The sequence below is a fragment of the Chroicocephalus ridibundus genome, chromosome 2 (genome assembly GCF_963924245.1).
Source record: "Chroicocephalus ridibundus chromosome 2, bChrRid1.1, whole genome shotgun sequence".
In the NCBI taxonomy this organism is placed as follows: domain Eukaryota; kingdom Metazoa; phylum Chordata; class Aves; order Charadriiformes; family Laridae; genus Chroicocephalus; species Chroicocephalus ridibundus.
Window position 1 is genome coordinate 11,320,846 of NC_086285.1, and position 18,258 is coordinate 11,339,103.

The window sequence follows — 18,258 nt, forward strand, 5'->3', positions numbered from 1 at the left end:
CAGAGTTGGTTTTGAGCTACTAGTCAGGAACTTTGCTATGCTATCAAAAATCAATTAAAAACCCTATTCATTTTAGAGACAGAAATGTAGAAATTAAAGCAAGCCATATTTTGTGGCTATTATTCTCTTACACTGAGAACATATGTTTCATCCAGAAGGATCCTTGTTTATATATTAATTCTAAAGGGACAGGATCTGACCCTTAATGTCAGGCCAAACAAGATACTGGTCTAGCAATGATGGACTAGATGGACTGGTCTGTCCATCTTCCTACTCCTACCATGGCGTTCTATTGAAAACAAATAGCTCTCTATTCCTTCCTGTAACTCATAAAATCCATTTTAAACATAATTGTTTTGAATACTTTCAACTGTAATGGTTTTTAAATACTTCTCTCATGGCTAGAGAAGATGCTATATTATCAATCAGTAAATGAAACTTCAGTAAATGTTTAGCAGCACTTAATTTGGCTGTAACAAGTGGTATGCGTATGCTCTCACTTCAGTGAGGAATTTCATAACCTCCGACAAAATAAAAGCTGTTCACAAAGAAGGAAGCTTGGTTCGTCTTAATCATAGAGTGTAAATGAGTTGGTAAACTGCAGTAGGTACCCTTTAGCCTGTGCATGCAATCCACAGGAAGACACACACACCTTAAAAGTATGAGAAGTTAGAAATTTCATTCTGAATGCTTGATACAAGCACACCCACAGCATGAATGTCTGTATATAGAGTCAAACTAGAATAATACTTAAATTAATAATACTTTTAATAATTAATAATAATACTTAAATAAATTAATTGAGCTGTATTCTAAGGCTGATAATTAATCAGAAGGTGAGACTAAATCATCCTCTGAACATTTCTGGCTCTGATTAATAAAACACTAATCATTCCATAAAGATCTTGGAAAATAGAATACAAAGTTATGCAAAATTCCTGAATTGAGAAGATGAGAATACCAAACTAAAGTGTTAGTCCCACTGTCTACTGCAATCCTGGAAGGCACTGCATGTACCTGTAAATAAAACTGAATTATAGAAGTAAATTATGTTAACAAATTAGAATATTGTTGTGCAAATTATGCCTAATTACAAATTTACTCTGCTGCATCTGAGATGCTAAACACACTGATTGTTTTCTGTAGACATTTTGTTTTAAAAACAATTATTAAAAATAGAACATGTGGGAGGGACCAAAAATTTAGTAGTTGGAGAAAGACAATCCTATTTTCTGAAAAGGATAATTACCTTCAGTGATCTCCAAAGGATAGGTTGATACAATCTGTATAGCAATTCTTCAACTCCTTGACGAACTTTACTTTGTTTATGAAAATAACTCAGCATCTGAGAAAAACAAACAAACCAATCCCCAAAAAAATTTTTAAGAGTGCTTTCTACATTCAAGACATGTGCAGGAGTTGTCTCATTTCATCATTTATATAAGACCAAAGAGTTTTCCATACTATGAAAAATGATAAAACTAGATATATTAATTGACCCTATATTTTATTTAAGTCTCAAAAATCATAAAAGAGAAATAGATCTAATGAATATAATATTTTATAACTTTATGGATTCAATAAATCTGTATAAAGATCTACAACTGAGAAATAAAATCATAGCTAGAGTGTCAGTTTCACACCAACCACTCATTTTTTGTTGCAGTAAAAAACTCCCATTTTTAAAGTAGCTGGCAGAAATACTTTAAAAACATGTAATTATCAACTACAGATAAATAAGCCATTTCTTTGTTAAGAACAAAGGAACATTATTTGGTAACTAGGGTTATCCAAATACAAATCTACAAACATAATATGGTTTTTTATGCATTGATGAAAAGCAAGTATCAGCACTCCTTGTGACTCAGAACTGTGCTTAGGTAGCTAAAGCCCCTTTTATTTTTGTATCTGAATTATACAGACAAAAAGGGAAAGTAGAAGACAAGAGCAGAATATAAGGAAGGACATCATGTAATTCCTCCACCCGAAACACTGGACAGTTTGAAAAGAAGTTGATCCTCTAGTGGTCAATACCTTCAGATATTCACAGCTACAGCTAAACAGGGAAGCCTGTGAATACCATCTACAAAAACCATACCTATAGTGGAAGAATCTCTTTTCTCTAGTTTTGAAATATACTGAAGTAAAGACATGGTATAATTTATAAGAGACTACGTAGCTCTTATTTATACATGAGAACGATGGATCTAACGCAGGATTAATAGTCAGTCAGTACTGTTTTGTAACAGTTTTCATTAGTACAGTGAGTATCAGATATTTCCGAAATGGACATGGGTTCTATAATCAGAACTTTGAATTCAGAAGGGAGAGTTGTACGTGTTGCTTCTCCCCTACCCTGACCCTACTTTTTCAATAAAATAGCCCAAACTTTGCTCAAGTGAATGACTGTTGTTGGTTACTCTCCTAATTGCTACAGGAACTTCTGGATTCTAAAGGACTATTTTAAATCAAATTCTTTCATACTGAAAAAGAGTGCATCATTCAAATTTATTCCAAGACCCACTTCTTTCACAACTCAAAGACAGATTTATTTACATCACAGTCGTCTTTCCAGATCATTAGCTTCTGAATCTGAAAAAACATGAAATGCCCTGTCAAGCCTACTCTATCAACCGGGAACCAGTGGAAAAGGGAATCCACTACAGATACGAGAATCTACTTCTTTTTGATTAAAAACAAAACAAACCCAAACCAAATAAAAAAAATCAATATAGGATCATATACTGATATATCAAGCTGTGTAGTTCACATACTATACACTCTAGCTTCTATATATTTGGGGGAAAGCATGGAAGGTGAAAGGGCATAGATCAAATGCAAATGCCTTGACTTGAAAAGCTTAGTGCACTTCTCATTCTGCTTCAAAGGTTTTGCTCATGAATAAAAGCCACAGATGACAGACGATAAGAATCTGTAAATGAATCAAGGCTTGTCCCTATAAACATATATACAATGCCTTCACATATAACAAAAAGAAAAAACAAGTTTAATATCAGACCCATCTACTAAATTTGCCTCAAGGAGCTTATGACTTTTTATCCTTGTGATCAGCTACGGAAAGGTCAGTTCTCTAGGTAAAGAAAAGCTTAGACAACAGACGGCAAAAACTATTTTTGGCAGTCTGGAAAATCCCCTTATATTTCTATTTTCGAGCACCAAAAACAGATCTGGTGCAAAACTATAAGCAGGTTCCTCTTAAAATTTGGTTTAATATTATTTCTCAGAATATGCTATTTGTTAAGTAAGTATTTGTGGCGGGTTTCGCCCAAGCACAACACAGCCACTCACTCACTCCCCTACTGTTGGGGTAGGGGAAGAGAAAAGCAAGAAAACTCATGGGTCGAGACAAAGATGGTTTAATAAGTGAAGGAAAGAGGACAAAAAAAACCCACAAGTGATGGAAATGCAATCACCACCTCCCACAAGTGGTCCAGTGCCCAGACAGTCTCCAAGCAGTGGCTACCTCCCCAAAATCCACTTTCCCTTAGTTTTTATTGCTAAGCACGATGTTATATGGCCTGTAATATCCCTTTGGTCAGTTTGGGTCAGCTGTCACAGCTCTGCCCCCTCCCAACTTCTTGCTCATCCCCAGCCTACTCACTAGGGAAACAGAGTGGGGAAAAGAAAGTCTTGACACCATGCAAGCACTGCTCAACAACAGCCAAAACACTGGTGTGTTATCAACACAGTTTTAGTTGGCAAATCCAAAATGGCACCATATGGGCTACTGTGAAGAAAAGTAATTCCATTCCAGCCAGACCTAGTATACTATTTTAGTATGAAATAGAAATTTTCCACTTTATAGTAACTGATCTGATTTTGACGCTACTAGTTCATGTCATGCTTTACAGGAACTTACCTCTCTAACTTTAGAATGAACAGAAGAACTTCTGGGAAGATGAATTCCATGATGCATGAAGTCCTGAATGCAGTTATGTTCAAGTATCTACAGTAAAATCACATACATGCTGCTATTAACAAACAATAAAGCAATAAGTACTGTAGACTGTGCAGCAACTTATATTTTCTCTAAAACAAACAACTGAAAATAGTCTTTGATATTATTTCTTCTGTTTGGCCCTTAAAGCCAAGTTAGAAATTCAAAAGGACCTCCACATAAGAATTATTTGGTATCTGAAATTTTGCTGTAGCATTGTTCTGATGCTGTAACTGTACTTTTGATCATCTCATGGAAATCCACAAAAACTAGATAAATATTTAAGCTATCAAATAAATAGACTTGCACATACTGAATAAAAGCTTCAATAACTTGGATAACTAATGCGTTTATGAAAAAAGTGTGTATATGCATAGTTGTGTGAACCAATATTTCAGCAGCAGAATTAAAAGTGTTTAAATGCAACCAAGCTGATCGCACTGGGCAAACATTCAAAGCATGATATGCTGTTTTTCCTTGACAATGCTGAAGAGGCCCTTTCCTTAGGGAAATAATTCCTTAAAGCTTGCTTAGGAATCTTTCTGAGGCTGAAAAGTCACGTATCTTCTCCACCTTGAAATTCAAAACTATCCAAATGAAATGTCAAGCATAGTATTACCTCTAGGAATTCTCCTGACACCTTCTTCCAGGCCCTGAAGTAAACTTCTGAAATGTATTCCACCAAGGATCTGTATTAACACATGGGAAACACTGTCAAGCAAGTATCCTAACCATACCTATGTACAATTCATAAAGGTAACAACATGAAGTTTTTGATAAGTACCAACATTATTCTTAATTCTGTGCATCAACGTTATTTCTAGAAGAGATTATCTTGAAAGTCTACACTGGTAATTACAGAAAAATAAAGTTAATTGTTAATTAGTGAACCAGAGCACTATTAAAAAACACAGGAAATATCTCTTATAGTGGGAAAGTCAAAACATTAGCACAGACATTTTAGCATTTATCTTACAATTATCATCTTAAATTCTTTATAAAGATGGACAAGTATACATTATTCTAACTGAAAGCATTAGAAAGCCTCTGATTTTAATATGAAGAATTACTTCTGTACTATTTCTCTGAATAATCAAAGGAAAAAAAAAAATCCACATTTTTCATTCATCATTCAAGTTCTCAGGCTATGATCCTGCAAGTTACTTATTAGAATGCCTCTATATAGAGTCTTACCAACTTAAAGTAGAGGTTGCTCATAGGAAAAAACAAAAAACACCTTACAGAAGCAGAAATGGACCTGCAATTCTTACACAAACACTGCAAGTAATGCAGCACAATTTATGTGGAAGTCATTAACTTTACCTAATGCTAAATAAGCATTTTCCTACATCTATAATTGTAGACATAGGTATGTGCAGAGCAACTATTAAATTAAGTTGCTAAAACAATATGGTAATTACATTGAGAGATGTGAAGGTGTCTGGATTCTGATATATTTTATCAATATACTAGGTATTTGAGAGTATGAAACAAACAAGATTTTAGCCAAGCTCTTAACGATCATTAAGAACTCTAACTGTGATGCGTACCTCGGAAAGAATTGTAATTGGTTTTTAACAGTTCCATGGATCATTTTAATGAAGTTTATATTCCAGCTGAACAAAAAGCTCAAGAATCTTCTTCCCTGTTGGGAGGGGGGAAAAGAAAAAAAAAAAGGGAAGTCAAACCCCAGAGGAATACACAATTTAAGAGCCACCTCAAAAATCAATAAATACAAAGCTTAAAGATCAAAAGAAATGACACCTTTAATTTTAAAAAGCGTAGATGAGATTGTTGCAGGAAAAAAAATATTAAGATTCTTAATTTTTAAACAGAATTCAAGCATTACTCTTATTTATACTGTAGAGAAAACGCAAAACAAGTGAACATGTGGATACATATCTGCCTGCATTTTTTTCAATGTCCATTCTGTTCTGGTGTGACTTCAAGTAGTATTCCGTAACGGTAAGGGACTGTGCAACTCCAGACCCTCATCAAGGCTGCATCATCAGAACTCTTTCAAGTGCAATGTCATTCCAGGATGACACTGTAATGACGGTGAAGGTACAAATAAAATAGCATGACAACTCTGCCAGCACTGGATACAGAAACATTTTTTGGACAAAGCCACAGAGAACAGCTGGGCCACTGAGGAAAATAAATGTCCCGATTAGTAAGGACAATTCCTTTCTTATTGCCTCATGAAAAATAATATTGCAAGCCTCCTGGAGCTGCTTTAATTCATGAAAACAGAAAAAAAACAAAACAAAACAAAAAAAAACAAAAACAACCCACTATTCAGTTTTTTTCCTGAATTAGTTTTCTTCCATTTTAGCAAGTTAGAAATGATGATGACAAGTTTGATGAGCAACACGATTTTTGCAAGAAAAGGCAGTGCAAGGCTGTGGATGGAGGAAATAAGCCCTTGCTCTTCCAGAAATAAAGAATTAGAGCCTTACACGCTATCTGTGCGGACAACCTTACTCTGGCGCATCTTACAGATGAAGCGAAGGCATCCAGCTTCTGAGACTTTGAAAAGTTTAATCACACATAAGGGTGAGTTGGACAGTTGTAAGGATCATTTGCACGTGTCAGCTTTCTAGTCACAAATAATTCAGGAAAATTAATAAGGAGATGCAATAGTAAAGAGCACATTGGCGGAAGTTTAAAAGGCGCACTGAAGAGTTAGCAGAGCTTCAAAGGCAATTCTGTTCAGAGGTGGACCAACAGTTATGTTCTGACCTAATAGAGAAAATATGGCTGATAATGCCAGACACGCTTTGAGCTGAAATATCATGGAGTAGGGAAGAGAGAAGGAAGCATATGGGCAGAAACTGCCCTTTAGTGGAACTGGTAGCTTAAATGCCTTCAGGCCAAGAAGCAGTTTAGGAGACCGTGAAAATCAAAGCTGAATATAATGTCAAGACCCTTGTCTACAGGTCTGATAAAATCCTTCCTGTTGTCAATAAGAGCTTCTTCTACCAAAAAAGGAAAAAAAAATTAATGAAAAAAAGCCACTTATCTCCAACTTTGGTGGTATAATATGTATATTGAGTCCCAGTGGTGCACTCTTCCATCAACATCCCTGGCAAACCAAAAGGTCAAGGGAGTTTTGACCTACAGATCCTGCCTCAACAAGGCAAAGATGAGTCCAAATTCAAACTCATCTCACCTTCTACAATCCCAGCAGCAAGACAGATGAAGAATAGTCACAAAGTAGCTTTCAGCAGTTCAACCAATTCTTTTTTGCCTTAGATTTCAACAGATTGACCCCGATCCTGAAAATGATAGTAAGTGCATCTAATTTAATCTACTGCTTCTGATCAATGGATCTGAAACAATTACTGTTATCAAGATTCTTAGTATCATGAGATGTAAACTGGTGACAGGTGAATAAGATTGCAAACTTGTCATCTTTGGGGTTAATGCATTAAAAGAGTGTTGAGCGTCTTGCACTGCTGTGCCTGTGAATATAGTACATGTGACTTTGTCAGGTGTATACACACACAGAAGGTTAGCAAGGAAGAAGAGGGTAGAATAGGCCTACTTCTAAAACACAGTAATATATGCTCTGCATGGCCCTCCAGTTGTTTGATTGGAAACCCCACATGAAAAAGAATGTTTTCATAAATCACACAGAGATATAAATTCAGAGCATGACTCCACTAATGCAGCCTGAAAATAAGCCTTTGAGAAATATTACTGTGCATTGAATAGCACAGTCTGGGAAGACAGAAAAACTGAACTCCCTGATCTTGCAATGAGGCATAAATGTGCAATTCCACATCAGCTTAATCTGATCTAGAACCAGGATATCGCATTCCTGACCCTCCCCTTCTCTTCATCCTTGCATATGACGAACAAGTCCAGGCAGTTAATCTGGCTGAAAAAATCTTACTAGAAGAAAAACTGATCAGCTACCTACTTCAATCAACCCATGACATCGCTGCTTGAGCATTCGTACTGTGGAGAGGAAAACAGGAATTCTAGCCAATTGCAACACAGGATCATCGCAACCTGGAGTTACAGCAGCTTAAGCTGCTATGGTGCTATGCTCTGGGAAGTGTACTCTAAAAAGAATTAGGTATACTTTTCTCAGAAACTGTAGAACAAGCCTGCAGGCACTAAAGGGAATATTGTCACTGATATATAGGAGTTCAGTTTCATCACAAGGCAATTCATACGTCATGTTGATATTTGGTTAAGACTATTAGCATTTTAGAAATAGACAGAATGTAAGAAAAAGGTCCAGCAGAGCTACTGTGGGTGTGTTAGACATGGTGCTACAATAAATATACCATTAGCAAAATGAGCCAGGCAGGGAAATTAGAGAATGCACATGAGGTGGGCTGTCATTAAAACTAAACTCCCTCAGCAGGTCAAGGGACACTATCTTTTCCCTCTGCACAGCACTGGTGAGGCACATCTGGAGTGCTGGGGCCAGTGCTGGGCTCCCCCGTACAACAGAGATATGGACAAGCTGGAGTGAGTCCAGCAAAGGGCTACAAAAACAATTAAGGGACTGGAGCATCTCTCATAGGAGAGGAGACTGCAAGAGCTGGGCTTGGTAAGTCCAAAAAGATAAGGCACAGGGGAATCTTATCAATGGATATAAATACCTGACAGGATGTAAGGATGATGGTAACAGCCTCTTCTCAGTGGTGCCCGATGATAGGACAAAAGGCAATGGGCACAAATTGAAATACAAGAAACGCCCCTTGAATATAAGGAATTTTTTTTTTAAATTTTTTAATTTGTTTTCACTATAAGGGTGATTGAACACTGGAGCAGCTTGCCCAGAGTGGCTGTGGAGTCTCCATCCTTGGAAACATTCAAAACCCAGGTGGACACAGCCCTGAGCGACCTGCTCTGGCTGACTTTGCTTTGTGCAAGAGTGTTGGACTAGAGGTGGACCACTACTGTTGGACCTCTAGTGTCTCCAGAGGTCCTTTGCAACCTCAAACTCTGTAATTCTAACATTAATGTTCATCAACATAACTTACTTGGGAATAATCAGAAGAATTAGGAGAAGCAACTACTATTTCCTCCCCCTCCCATGTTAAACTCTTCAGAGAGGGCGGCGGGGGGGACCAAAACAAACAAACAAAAAAAAAAACAACTCAAAACCAAACCTAGAGAGTTCTTAAATAGACAGATTAAAAGATTAAAATTAACAAAAAGTCTGAGAATGGACAAAGCATCCTTGATTACATGCAAGAGCTTATCAGGCTTGAAGATGAAGAGCCTGAAGCTCTTTCAGGTCCTGGAAGCCCTGAAAAGAGAGATACCCTACCAAGTGCTACCCACTATCATAATCTAATAAGTAGGTCAGGTCCAGAACTGAATCTGGCAACAGACTATTGACCTCTCAGCTCTACTGACAGCCTTTGTAGCTTTTTGTAAAGAGGTTTAGGCTAATAAACAGACCTCAAGTTTTGTATTATTAAAAAGGTATTTTCTGAAATTAAGAATGCTCCCCAAGCCCACTCAAAGTTTTCAGCACTCAGAATTGATGCCTGTCAGGCAGTACTAGTACTTCAATGGAAAGAACTGCTGAGAAGATTGGACATAATCAATATGAGTCCGTATTTGTGAACAGTTGTTTACATCATTCACCTTTATCATAAAGGAATGCTTGGACTAACAGAATGTAAATTCAGCTCCCAGCTGGGAGCTGCTACTTTCAGTCAATCCTTCTAGCCATAAAGCTAAGGACTCCGGATTAAGGATTTAAACCGCTAACGATCATAGGCCAGAGCAAAAAGTGCAATAAGGCATTCTCTAAATCTACCTAGAAAGAGATAGGCATATGAAAAAAGAAAACATGACAAAATCTAGAGAGAACAGAAATCATGAGGAGAGGGGAAGAACAAAATCTTGGGCAGAAAAGTATATGTGCAAAGTATGACCAAATTTGCATATTCTGGTGAAGCAAAGGGAATGTGTTTTGATATGCTAGGAAAAAGATTCAGTACCAAGTCTGATATTACTGCTTTTTTTCCCTGCAAAATGTAAGAAGTTTCATACTGAAGGCTGTTTCACCCAAAGATTCTTTAGAAAAAACTTACATGTAGTAATTAACATATGTTCTACTAAAAATCTCACAAGATGAGGAAGAAAAAAAACAAATAACTGGAATAAATTGTTTCTGAAGCCTAGATAGCAGTTTCATTTTAAATATATAATTCCCAATTATTTACTGTGCCTATACAAATATGAAATATTAGAAGTGATGCAGTAGGTTCAAATAAAACAGAATAAAATTATTGATACAGAATCAAACACAGCTAAGGCACTTTAAATACTGTGACAAAGGATGCATACATAAAACATACTTTTTCAAGAGGACAAAAAATGATCTAAAATGAAATTTTACATTTAGGACATGAAACCAAATACAAAAATCAGTCAATAAAGTCTTATTCGTCTTTCCTCTTTCCACGCGTGTTTCCTCTTCTTCCTTTCACACCTCTCACATTGCCTTAGTACATCACAATTTTAATCAAAACATCTTAAAATACAATAAGTAACCAAAAAAAATAATTTTAGTGGCTGTTATCCAAAACCTGGTCTGTCAAACATTTCATCTAATTCACTCCCTACCATCATTTTTAAAACCCCATATGCCCATAATGCCACAATCACACAGCAGCCTCAGAGCTCATTTTATGACAGAAGTTCATATATTCCATGAAAGGGAAAATATGTATTTTAAACAGGCAAGGAGGAGTTAGAACTTCAGAGCCAATGTCAGGTTGTCTTGTCACCTAACCAGAAAGAAAGCTTGGGTACTATTATCTTGATGCACACTAAAAACTACAAATACAGTAATTCTTCACCGAGAGAAATACAGGTAGACAAATAAAATAATTCTCATTTTGCTGTAAAGTTGGGTTCTCCTTATACTACTTTTAAAACAGACTATGGCAATGCAATCTTCTAAATGCAATCATTTAGAAGGGAAATTATTTTGCTAAAGTTATCTATCTCCAATAAATGAAAAACTGCTATAAAGAAGAGAATTATACCAGGGAATGGTTTTTAAGTAGTGAGGGACATGCACTGGAAGCAAAGCACTTGGTTGTTATTACTTCAGGATACGCAAACATGAGTGATAACTTAGACATATACTTTTATATTTATGTCAGAAATAGGAATAAGGGTTTCCAAATGAAACACAAAGATCAGCCGTTGATACCTTGGAGTCAGAGCTGATTTATCTTGCATTGCTGCCTACTGTACTGTAAAAAAAGGCTTAATGCAAAACCATTAAAAGTAACGAAAGCCCACACACATAAAATCACAGTAAGACAAAAGTTTGCTTACCTCTTCTTTTTTGATGTGTTTTACACTCATAAAACACTGGAGCAACAAGTCCTTGACTTCATTACTCTCCTCTGAATCGTAATCAAAACAAAGTAATGTCTGATGTAGATTCCATAGACGAACAATATCTGCACCCTGACAGGGGAAAAAGCCCCCATATTAAAGTGAATTAGGTACAGCTTTAATGTGAAGAAGTATTCAAAGGATTTTAGATATTGAATTTGAAATGCATTGTTGCAGATAGAAGATTTTCAGATTGTAAAATTATGAACATTAATTGACTTTCACTGCATCATTAGGAAAAATTACAAAAATACGCGTAACTGCATAAATACTGACTTCCAACAACTGAAGACATGCTTAAGTACAGAAAGCAAGCTGCTATTTCATGCAAGACAGATGAAAGCTGTATTATTCCACTTTTGAAACTTTATACAATTAAAGCAGTTAACAGGAAAAAATAAAAGATAAACGTAAGAAAGGGAGATATTTATTGGGTTAGTGCAAAATCTGTATGCCACAATACTGTAAATAACTCACACATTTAAAAAAATAATTTCAGTCCATTAACTGAACAATAAGAGAAGTTATTTGTAGAGATACAAAGTAACAGAATGAACCTTCCCACATAAGAAGTCTCTATGAGTAGCTGAATATAGTACTTAAAACCTGAATTAACTGAGTTAATTGCTATTTAAACCTTAGTCACTGGACTTCATAAATGAGTGCAGAAATAAATAAAAAAAGAATGTAAAAAAAGAAAGTAAAAAAAACCCAGTTCACTTGTGAAATCGGTGCCAAAAATCTTTAAAGTTTGTTATAAACAAGGCAACATTTTAACATGTTTCTTATGCAAGCAACACCATAAAGACACTTTGGAACCAACATGCATCCTAGGTTTCATTAGTTAAGAAGAACTATGACATGAAAAACAAGTAACTTGACATAAAAGGTATTTTGGAGGGATAATCTTTCTTGGAATATTCAGTAATAACCTAAAAGTCAATATAACTTCAGTATACCGTAGCAGCTTTAGCCAGGCTTTTTCTTAGCAGAATAATAAACAGAGTCTTCCCTAGCTGCTCCTTCCCTTCCAGTCCTTTCTCCCACCACATTTCACATATATGTTGGATAGCACGCTGTAGGATTTTTTCAGATTCAGGTGATGCAGGAAGAATACCTACAACAGTAATAAAGTAATTATTTACTGCAATGAAGCAAGTTATTCCTGTGAAACTTTATTCTGTTAGTACACTAACTATACCTCACAAAATCAACTAGTTCGTGACACATTTATACATCTTAATGGCTTATTCTTACTGTGAGCATTTAGGCAGCTATATTAATTCTTAAGGTTTTGGCCAAGTTTTTGGATCAGTGAGAACGAACTGAAGTTAGCAACAATCTTACATTTTGCCTTAAAACCACTATAAGCTACAGAATAAGGAAAGTTATCTATCATTGGGTAAACAGCTGGGAGAAAGAAAACTACTTAAGTTCCAAATTTTAAATTGTGTAACTGATTTTTAAGTAAACGTTCCCTTAATTTTTTCTCAAATAAGAACTCACATCAGTACCAACTTTTCTCCTGTAAATTTTGTTCCATAGGCCAGTCAGGTCAAACAAAAAGCCTAGTATAGTCATCTGCTAAAAAAACAGTATAATGCTGTATTCTGTAACAGATAAGTACGCACCATTTAATATAAAAACACACTCTAGAAGAGCTTTGTAGTTTACAGTTTCATCCACTGCAGGTATGGAAGCAGTAACTACAGCTGCCACTCCTTGGATCACAGCTAGAGTTTGTTTCTGAAAGAAAGCAATGTTGAGGAAACAATTCTGCAGTTTACTTTATACTCAGAAGAGAATGATGACAAGCAATAAACCTTAGCAACGCAGAGCAAAGCTGAATTGCTATTATACTTCCATTTTGAACAAAGAGTATACTGGCACCCAAAACCTATCAAATAAAAATAGGCAAAAGCATAGATTTTGAAAGTACATCCATTTCAAGAAGTTTGAAAATGGCTTTCAGGTCCAGCTAGCAGATAACTCGGTGACTGTACACATGTATTCATTCCTCCCATAAAAACTTCATCTGCAACAAAACCACCCAAACACACATCCGTTTCAGAGCTAAAAAGACACTACCTAGCAGGGTCTTGTGCAACTCAAAAACGTGTAGATCTGGTGACTTTACATCCAGACACACGATTTTACAGGCCTGTCTACGTATGATGGATTTCCTACAAGCCTCTAGGTCTCCCTAATGATTTCCTCACTGCATTTGTCTTTTTCTTCCAAAATTAAATAACCTTTTTCCCCCAGTATTCTCAAGACCAAGGGGACTGCAGTGCAGAACGCAGTATATGAGGGTCTGAGTCAGAGAAATTCTATATAAGCTAAATTTGTCAATCTAGATTTCACGATATTCATTCCACAGAATGACAGAATAAAATAGGTAATGAATTTCTTATAGTATGTGCCAGATACTTAAGGAACATCTGAGAGATCATTTGTTTACTGAAATAAGACATACAAAAAGCCCACTCGACTCCAGTGAAAAAACTAAGTCTCCCCTTTGATAATTAAAATTATCAGCAGATCTAATCTTTTATAGCATAGAACAAACATAAGCTCAGCTTAACCTGAGCATGATAGTTAAGAAGTCAGTTAAGAATGAGACAATGTTTGATAACCCTTGCATGTTTTCAGATGCTATGCAAATATTCCATTTTCTTTCCCAGAAAATATGAAATATCATATTTTTATTTTACAAGATTTTTACCATTTGTGGAACTCTCTCTGCTTCCACGTTATCATTATTTTCATCATCTTCAACCCTCTGCCACGTTTCCACAGGGTTGTCCATCAAAGTCTCTGTCAATAGCTGCATCAGCCTCTCCCATAGTACTTCTTTCTGCTTTCTTGGCAATTCTTGAAGTAGTTCAGTCAAGTCGAAAGGATCAAATGTATTTTGCTGTGAATGGTCAGAAGATATCATAGAATTCTACACCAGCAAAATGGCTTCTATTTCATCATCATATTTCCTAAAATTAATGCTTTTTTTACATTAAGGATTAATTTCCATTCCTCTGCAGTTAGAGAGATAACATACCTTCTAGATGTTGAATTTATTTAAAAAATAGCATGAGAAATTCATGCTGTTTAACTCTTTATTGTGAAACAAGAGTGCTGCTTTTAAGACTAAAATCTTTAGCCCTTAATAGCAAAACTACCAAACATAAATCACATCCCTGTAACATGAAATTCTGTCTCTCATGTGTTCTAAATACTTCATTCCCAATGGAGACAATTCCATACCCTTAGTTAAGAAGCTCACAACTGCACAGAATTAAAGTCCCTGATCATGTCTTTGCTATCTTCAACATAGATTGATGATGGCTGTTGAAAGAAAATCCTTACACAAGGACTAGAAATTGAACAGTCAGTACAGCCATATGGACAGCACTACAGGGTTTGGAGTACAATCTGCATAGAACAGTGCGCTATATACGGCACTGTTTTAAAGCCCCCCCAGTCAAACCTAACTCCTGAGCACATTAACCCTATACTTGCCTCTTAAGCTCTATTGAGCAGGAAGCCACTATTAGTGAAGTCTTTAATAGACACTAAGAGACAGATCTGAACTATTTTCTCAGAAGAACCTTGCTAGAAGAATTTACCTCAGAGATGCAAAGAGCCAGTTGGCATCAAAGAAGGGTAAGGCAACCTGCTAGGAAAGGGTATATGCAGACAAAACATGAGAAGAAAAAAACAGGCACAGCCAAGAGCAGTACAGATAATTTTTGAGATTTAATTTGCAATACTGAAGTGAAGGTCCACCAGATCAAAAACACTTCCTAGGAAAGAGAGAGAACAGAGAATGTCCGTGATCTTGAAATAAAAATATTTTTAGTTTGCAGATACACTAAAAACTAGGAATCAAAAAGAAAAAAAAAATGTTGAAGGGAAAAAGAAAAACAGAAAATAATGAAAGAAGTGGCAGTACGTATTAGAAGGTTCCCAGAAAAGTATGAGAAGAAAGATCCTGTTACATATTTATAACAGAATTTCTATCCTACTCTACAGCTGGAAACAAATACAATAAACCAAAGGCCTCACAAGGAGTTCTGCAGCCCTCTACTTCAAACTAACCCAAAAGACAGGTTATTAAGACTGTACTGTTTTGAACAAAAAGAATGAATTCATAATAAGACTAAAGCCTTATGATCTTTCTTTGGGATGATATGAGACAGAATTATTCCAAGACCTGTGAGAGAAAAGGATATCATTCAGTGGTAGTCATATCCGTGATTCTTATTTTCCTGTCTAAGAAATAATGCATTTTCTTGAACTAGAACAGGATTTAGTGGAAAAATTTAACAGTGCCTGATAAAGACCTCAATGAACAGAAGCACAATATGGTAATATTTTAAAAAGATGGCAAACAAAGGTGAAAAGCCCAAGGCAAACCTTGAAGGAAAACTAGCAAGCCCCTGGAATTCTAGAAGATCTGAATGAAACAAAACATTGAGAGGAAGGAAAAGGAAAATTAAAGGGACCTGGAGGGTATAGAAATGAGAGACACTGAAAGAAGTAATAATGCTAAGAACAGAACTTGAAAAATAAGTTAAAAAGGCAACTTCTGACGCTAGAACACAAAATAGTTAGAAAAAACAGGGCATAAATATAGTACAAAAACTAAGAAAAGCAGTGAGGCTCTAAGCACACTTTCCTCTTCTTTCTGTGGCTATATATCTGCTTCGAAAGGACAGAATATGGTACCACAGCCTCCTCTAGAAAATCAGTCAAGAATTATTCAAGGGAGATTCTAAAACGAGGATCATCATCCTAAGATAAGATACGGTCAAACACCCTCCATCACTGAAAGTTTCAAAAGGAAATGTATAAAATAACTCAGGTCTCTTAGACAATTCAAAACGTAATCTGGATATTTGTGTTCCCTTACGCTATGAAGGCATGAAGACAGTTTTAATCAATATGCTCATTATAGTTGGTGACATTCTACCAGCTATTTCCAGAGATATTGGAAACAACTGAAAACTGTTGCAAGACAACTCTTGTGAATTGGTGATTAAAAATAAAAGGATGAAAAAACAATATTTAATCCAAATAGACCAAGATATGACAAGAAAGATTACTGGATGGAGATGGCAGAAAAAACACAACCAAATTAATTGAAAAGTAAATGCTGCAAGTACTATGTGTTATCCTAAACAGCACAGTTTCTTCTTAAAGTATTCAGTTTTGGGGAAAAATGGGAAGGAGACTTCAACGAAGGGCAATATGGTAATAAAGTTGTCATCTATAATCACATACAGGAGTGCAAATGACAAAAATAGCAAATCTATTGGAAAAAGATTCAATGATGCTTGGAGATAAATATTTCTAAACTTGTTACATAGAACATGATCCCCATCATAGAAAACGTAGGCTTAATACATCTGCTACATTAGTAAATTAGTTCATGCCTCTGTGGACATAGAGGTCAACTGAGACACTTACTTTATTCTGATACAGGTAATATTAGGAAAATACTGATTAGAAGCCTTAAGAAACTAATCTGACAATACCATTTATTAAGGCTATCAAAAGATGATTAGGAGAAATCATGTACATCTTAATACCAGACATTGAAGCTTAGTGGAAAACATCACAATGCAAATTATTCTTTCTGATTGCTATGCAACATCATATACACAACTTGAGAACGAACTTTTAATTAGCAGATTTCAGTGGATTTGTTCTGTTATTCCTCACGCTTCTCTCCACACTGCATTTAGAGACAGCCATCTATCCCATCTCCAAAACATTAAGTAATAAAAAGAACTATCAAGTACAATTACACACGGACTAAAGAAAGTGGACAGCCTAAACTATCAAAAGAATGAACAAATACTAGTGAAACATGTATAATGGCTTACTTACAGGAGTCTGAGTATAACGCAAGAAGTCTTCAATAGACTCTTTAGACACCACTTGTAGAAATGCTTCGCGTTTCATTGTGGTCTTGTTTTTCCTCGCTTTATAAACAAAACAGAACAAAATGTCACAGAAAGTATTGTATCTCAAAATAGTATCATTTTGGTTCTCGGCGAAGAACGTATGAACTCACATTCTTCATCTACATAGTTATAAATAAAAGATGTTTCCTCCTCCAAAATACAGTTCTCTGAATCAGCATTTAGATTCATAACAGCACGACATTGCAGTATTTGCATGATTTCTTTTTAGTTCTTGTTTTTACTAGACAAGTCTTAAAACAGAAGAACTTTTTAATGGATACTTTTATCTTTAAGAAGAACAGTGTATCCAGCACATACCCCCTATTTAGCTAGCCCTCATTCCCAATAACAGCATTTACTTATATTAAATGTACTGATGGGCAGCAAAACGTTCTCTTTTTCTCTCTTGTCTGGTGAAGACTATGGAAAATGGGCAAGGCCACTTTCTATGACCACGAGATGAATTTTCGCACCTAAGCATTCCTCCCACCCTAGGCGATTCCTGAGGTGCTTTTCCCACCCCCACCAGCTGGGAGGCTGCCTTAAATCGCCTTTACTGTGCGGAAAGCCATACCCCGGAATGAAGCGGGGGCCGACCCGGGGCACTGTCCCGGAGCAGCCAGGGGCTGGCCGGGCTGCCGTCAGGCCCGCGGCACGGCCCCACAGGCCGCCGTACGCCCCCGGTAGAAGCGGAAAGACAGACGGGCACTTACCTGCCGCTCCCTCAGAACGGGAGCCCCGCAGATCGGGGGGTTACGCTTCTAACAACGCGGCGCTGCCAGCACAGGAAGGAAACAGAACCGGAGACGGCCCGGTGTGACGGGCAGGAGAAGAGCCCGGGCACCACCGCTCCGTTGCCGGAAGAGGGGCCAGTCCCGGCTGCGGCTCAGGGAGGGGACGGCGGAGGGGACGGCGGAGGGGACGGCGGAGGGGACGGCGCGCCCC

General features: G+C 36.6%; 1 protein-coding gene across 1 annotated transcript in view; it reads right to left on the reverse strand.

The window, feature by feature from the left end:
* The window catches only part of NCAPG2 (non-SMC condensin II complex subunit G2), a 50,183-nt gene extending 31,961 nt beyond the window's left edge, over window positions 1-18,222 (reverse strand). The window contains exons 1-10 of the mRNA XM_063323860.1: window positions 18,027-18,222; window positions 17,237-17,331; window positions 14,073-14,264; window positions 12,979-13,093; window positions 12,307-12,464; window positions 11,285-11,419; window positions 5,509-5,603; window positions 4,578-4,647; window positions 3,881-3,967; window positions 1,250-1,345 (exon numbers count right to left, since the gene is read on the reverse strand). Of these exons, the coding sequence (XP_063179930.1) occupies window positions 1,250-1,345; window positions 3,881-3,967; window positions 4,578-4,647; window positions 5,509-5,603; window positions 11,285-11,419; window positions 12,307-12,464; window positions 12,979-13,093; window positions 14,073-14,264; window positions 17,237-17,311 (1,023 nt within the window). The 5' untranslated portion in view covers window positions 17,312-17,331; window positions 18,027-18,222. The remainder of the gene's footprint in view (window positions 1-1,249; window positions 1,346-3,880; window positions 3,968-4,577; window positions 4,648-5,508; window positions 5,604-11,284; window positions 11,420-12,306; window positions 12,465-12,978; window positions 13,094-14,072; window positions 14,265-17,236; window positions 17,332-18,026) is intronic.
* Window positions 18,223-18,258: the final 36 nt, after the last annotated feature.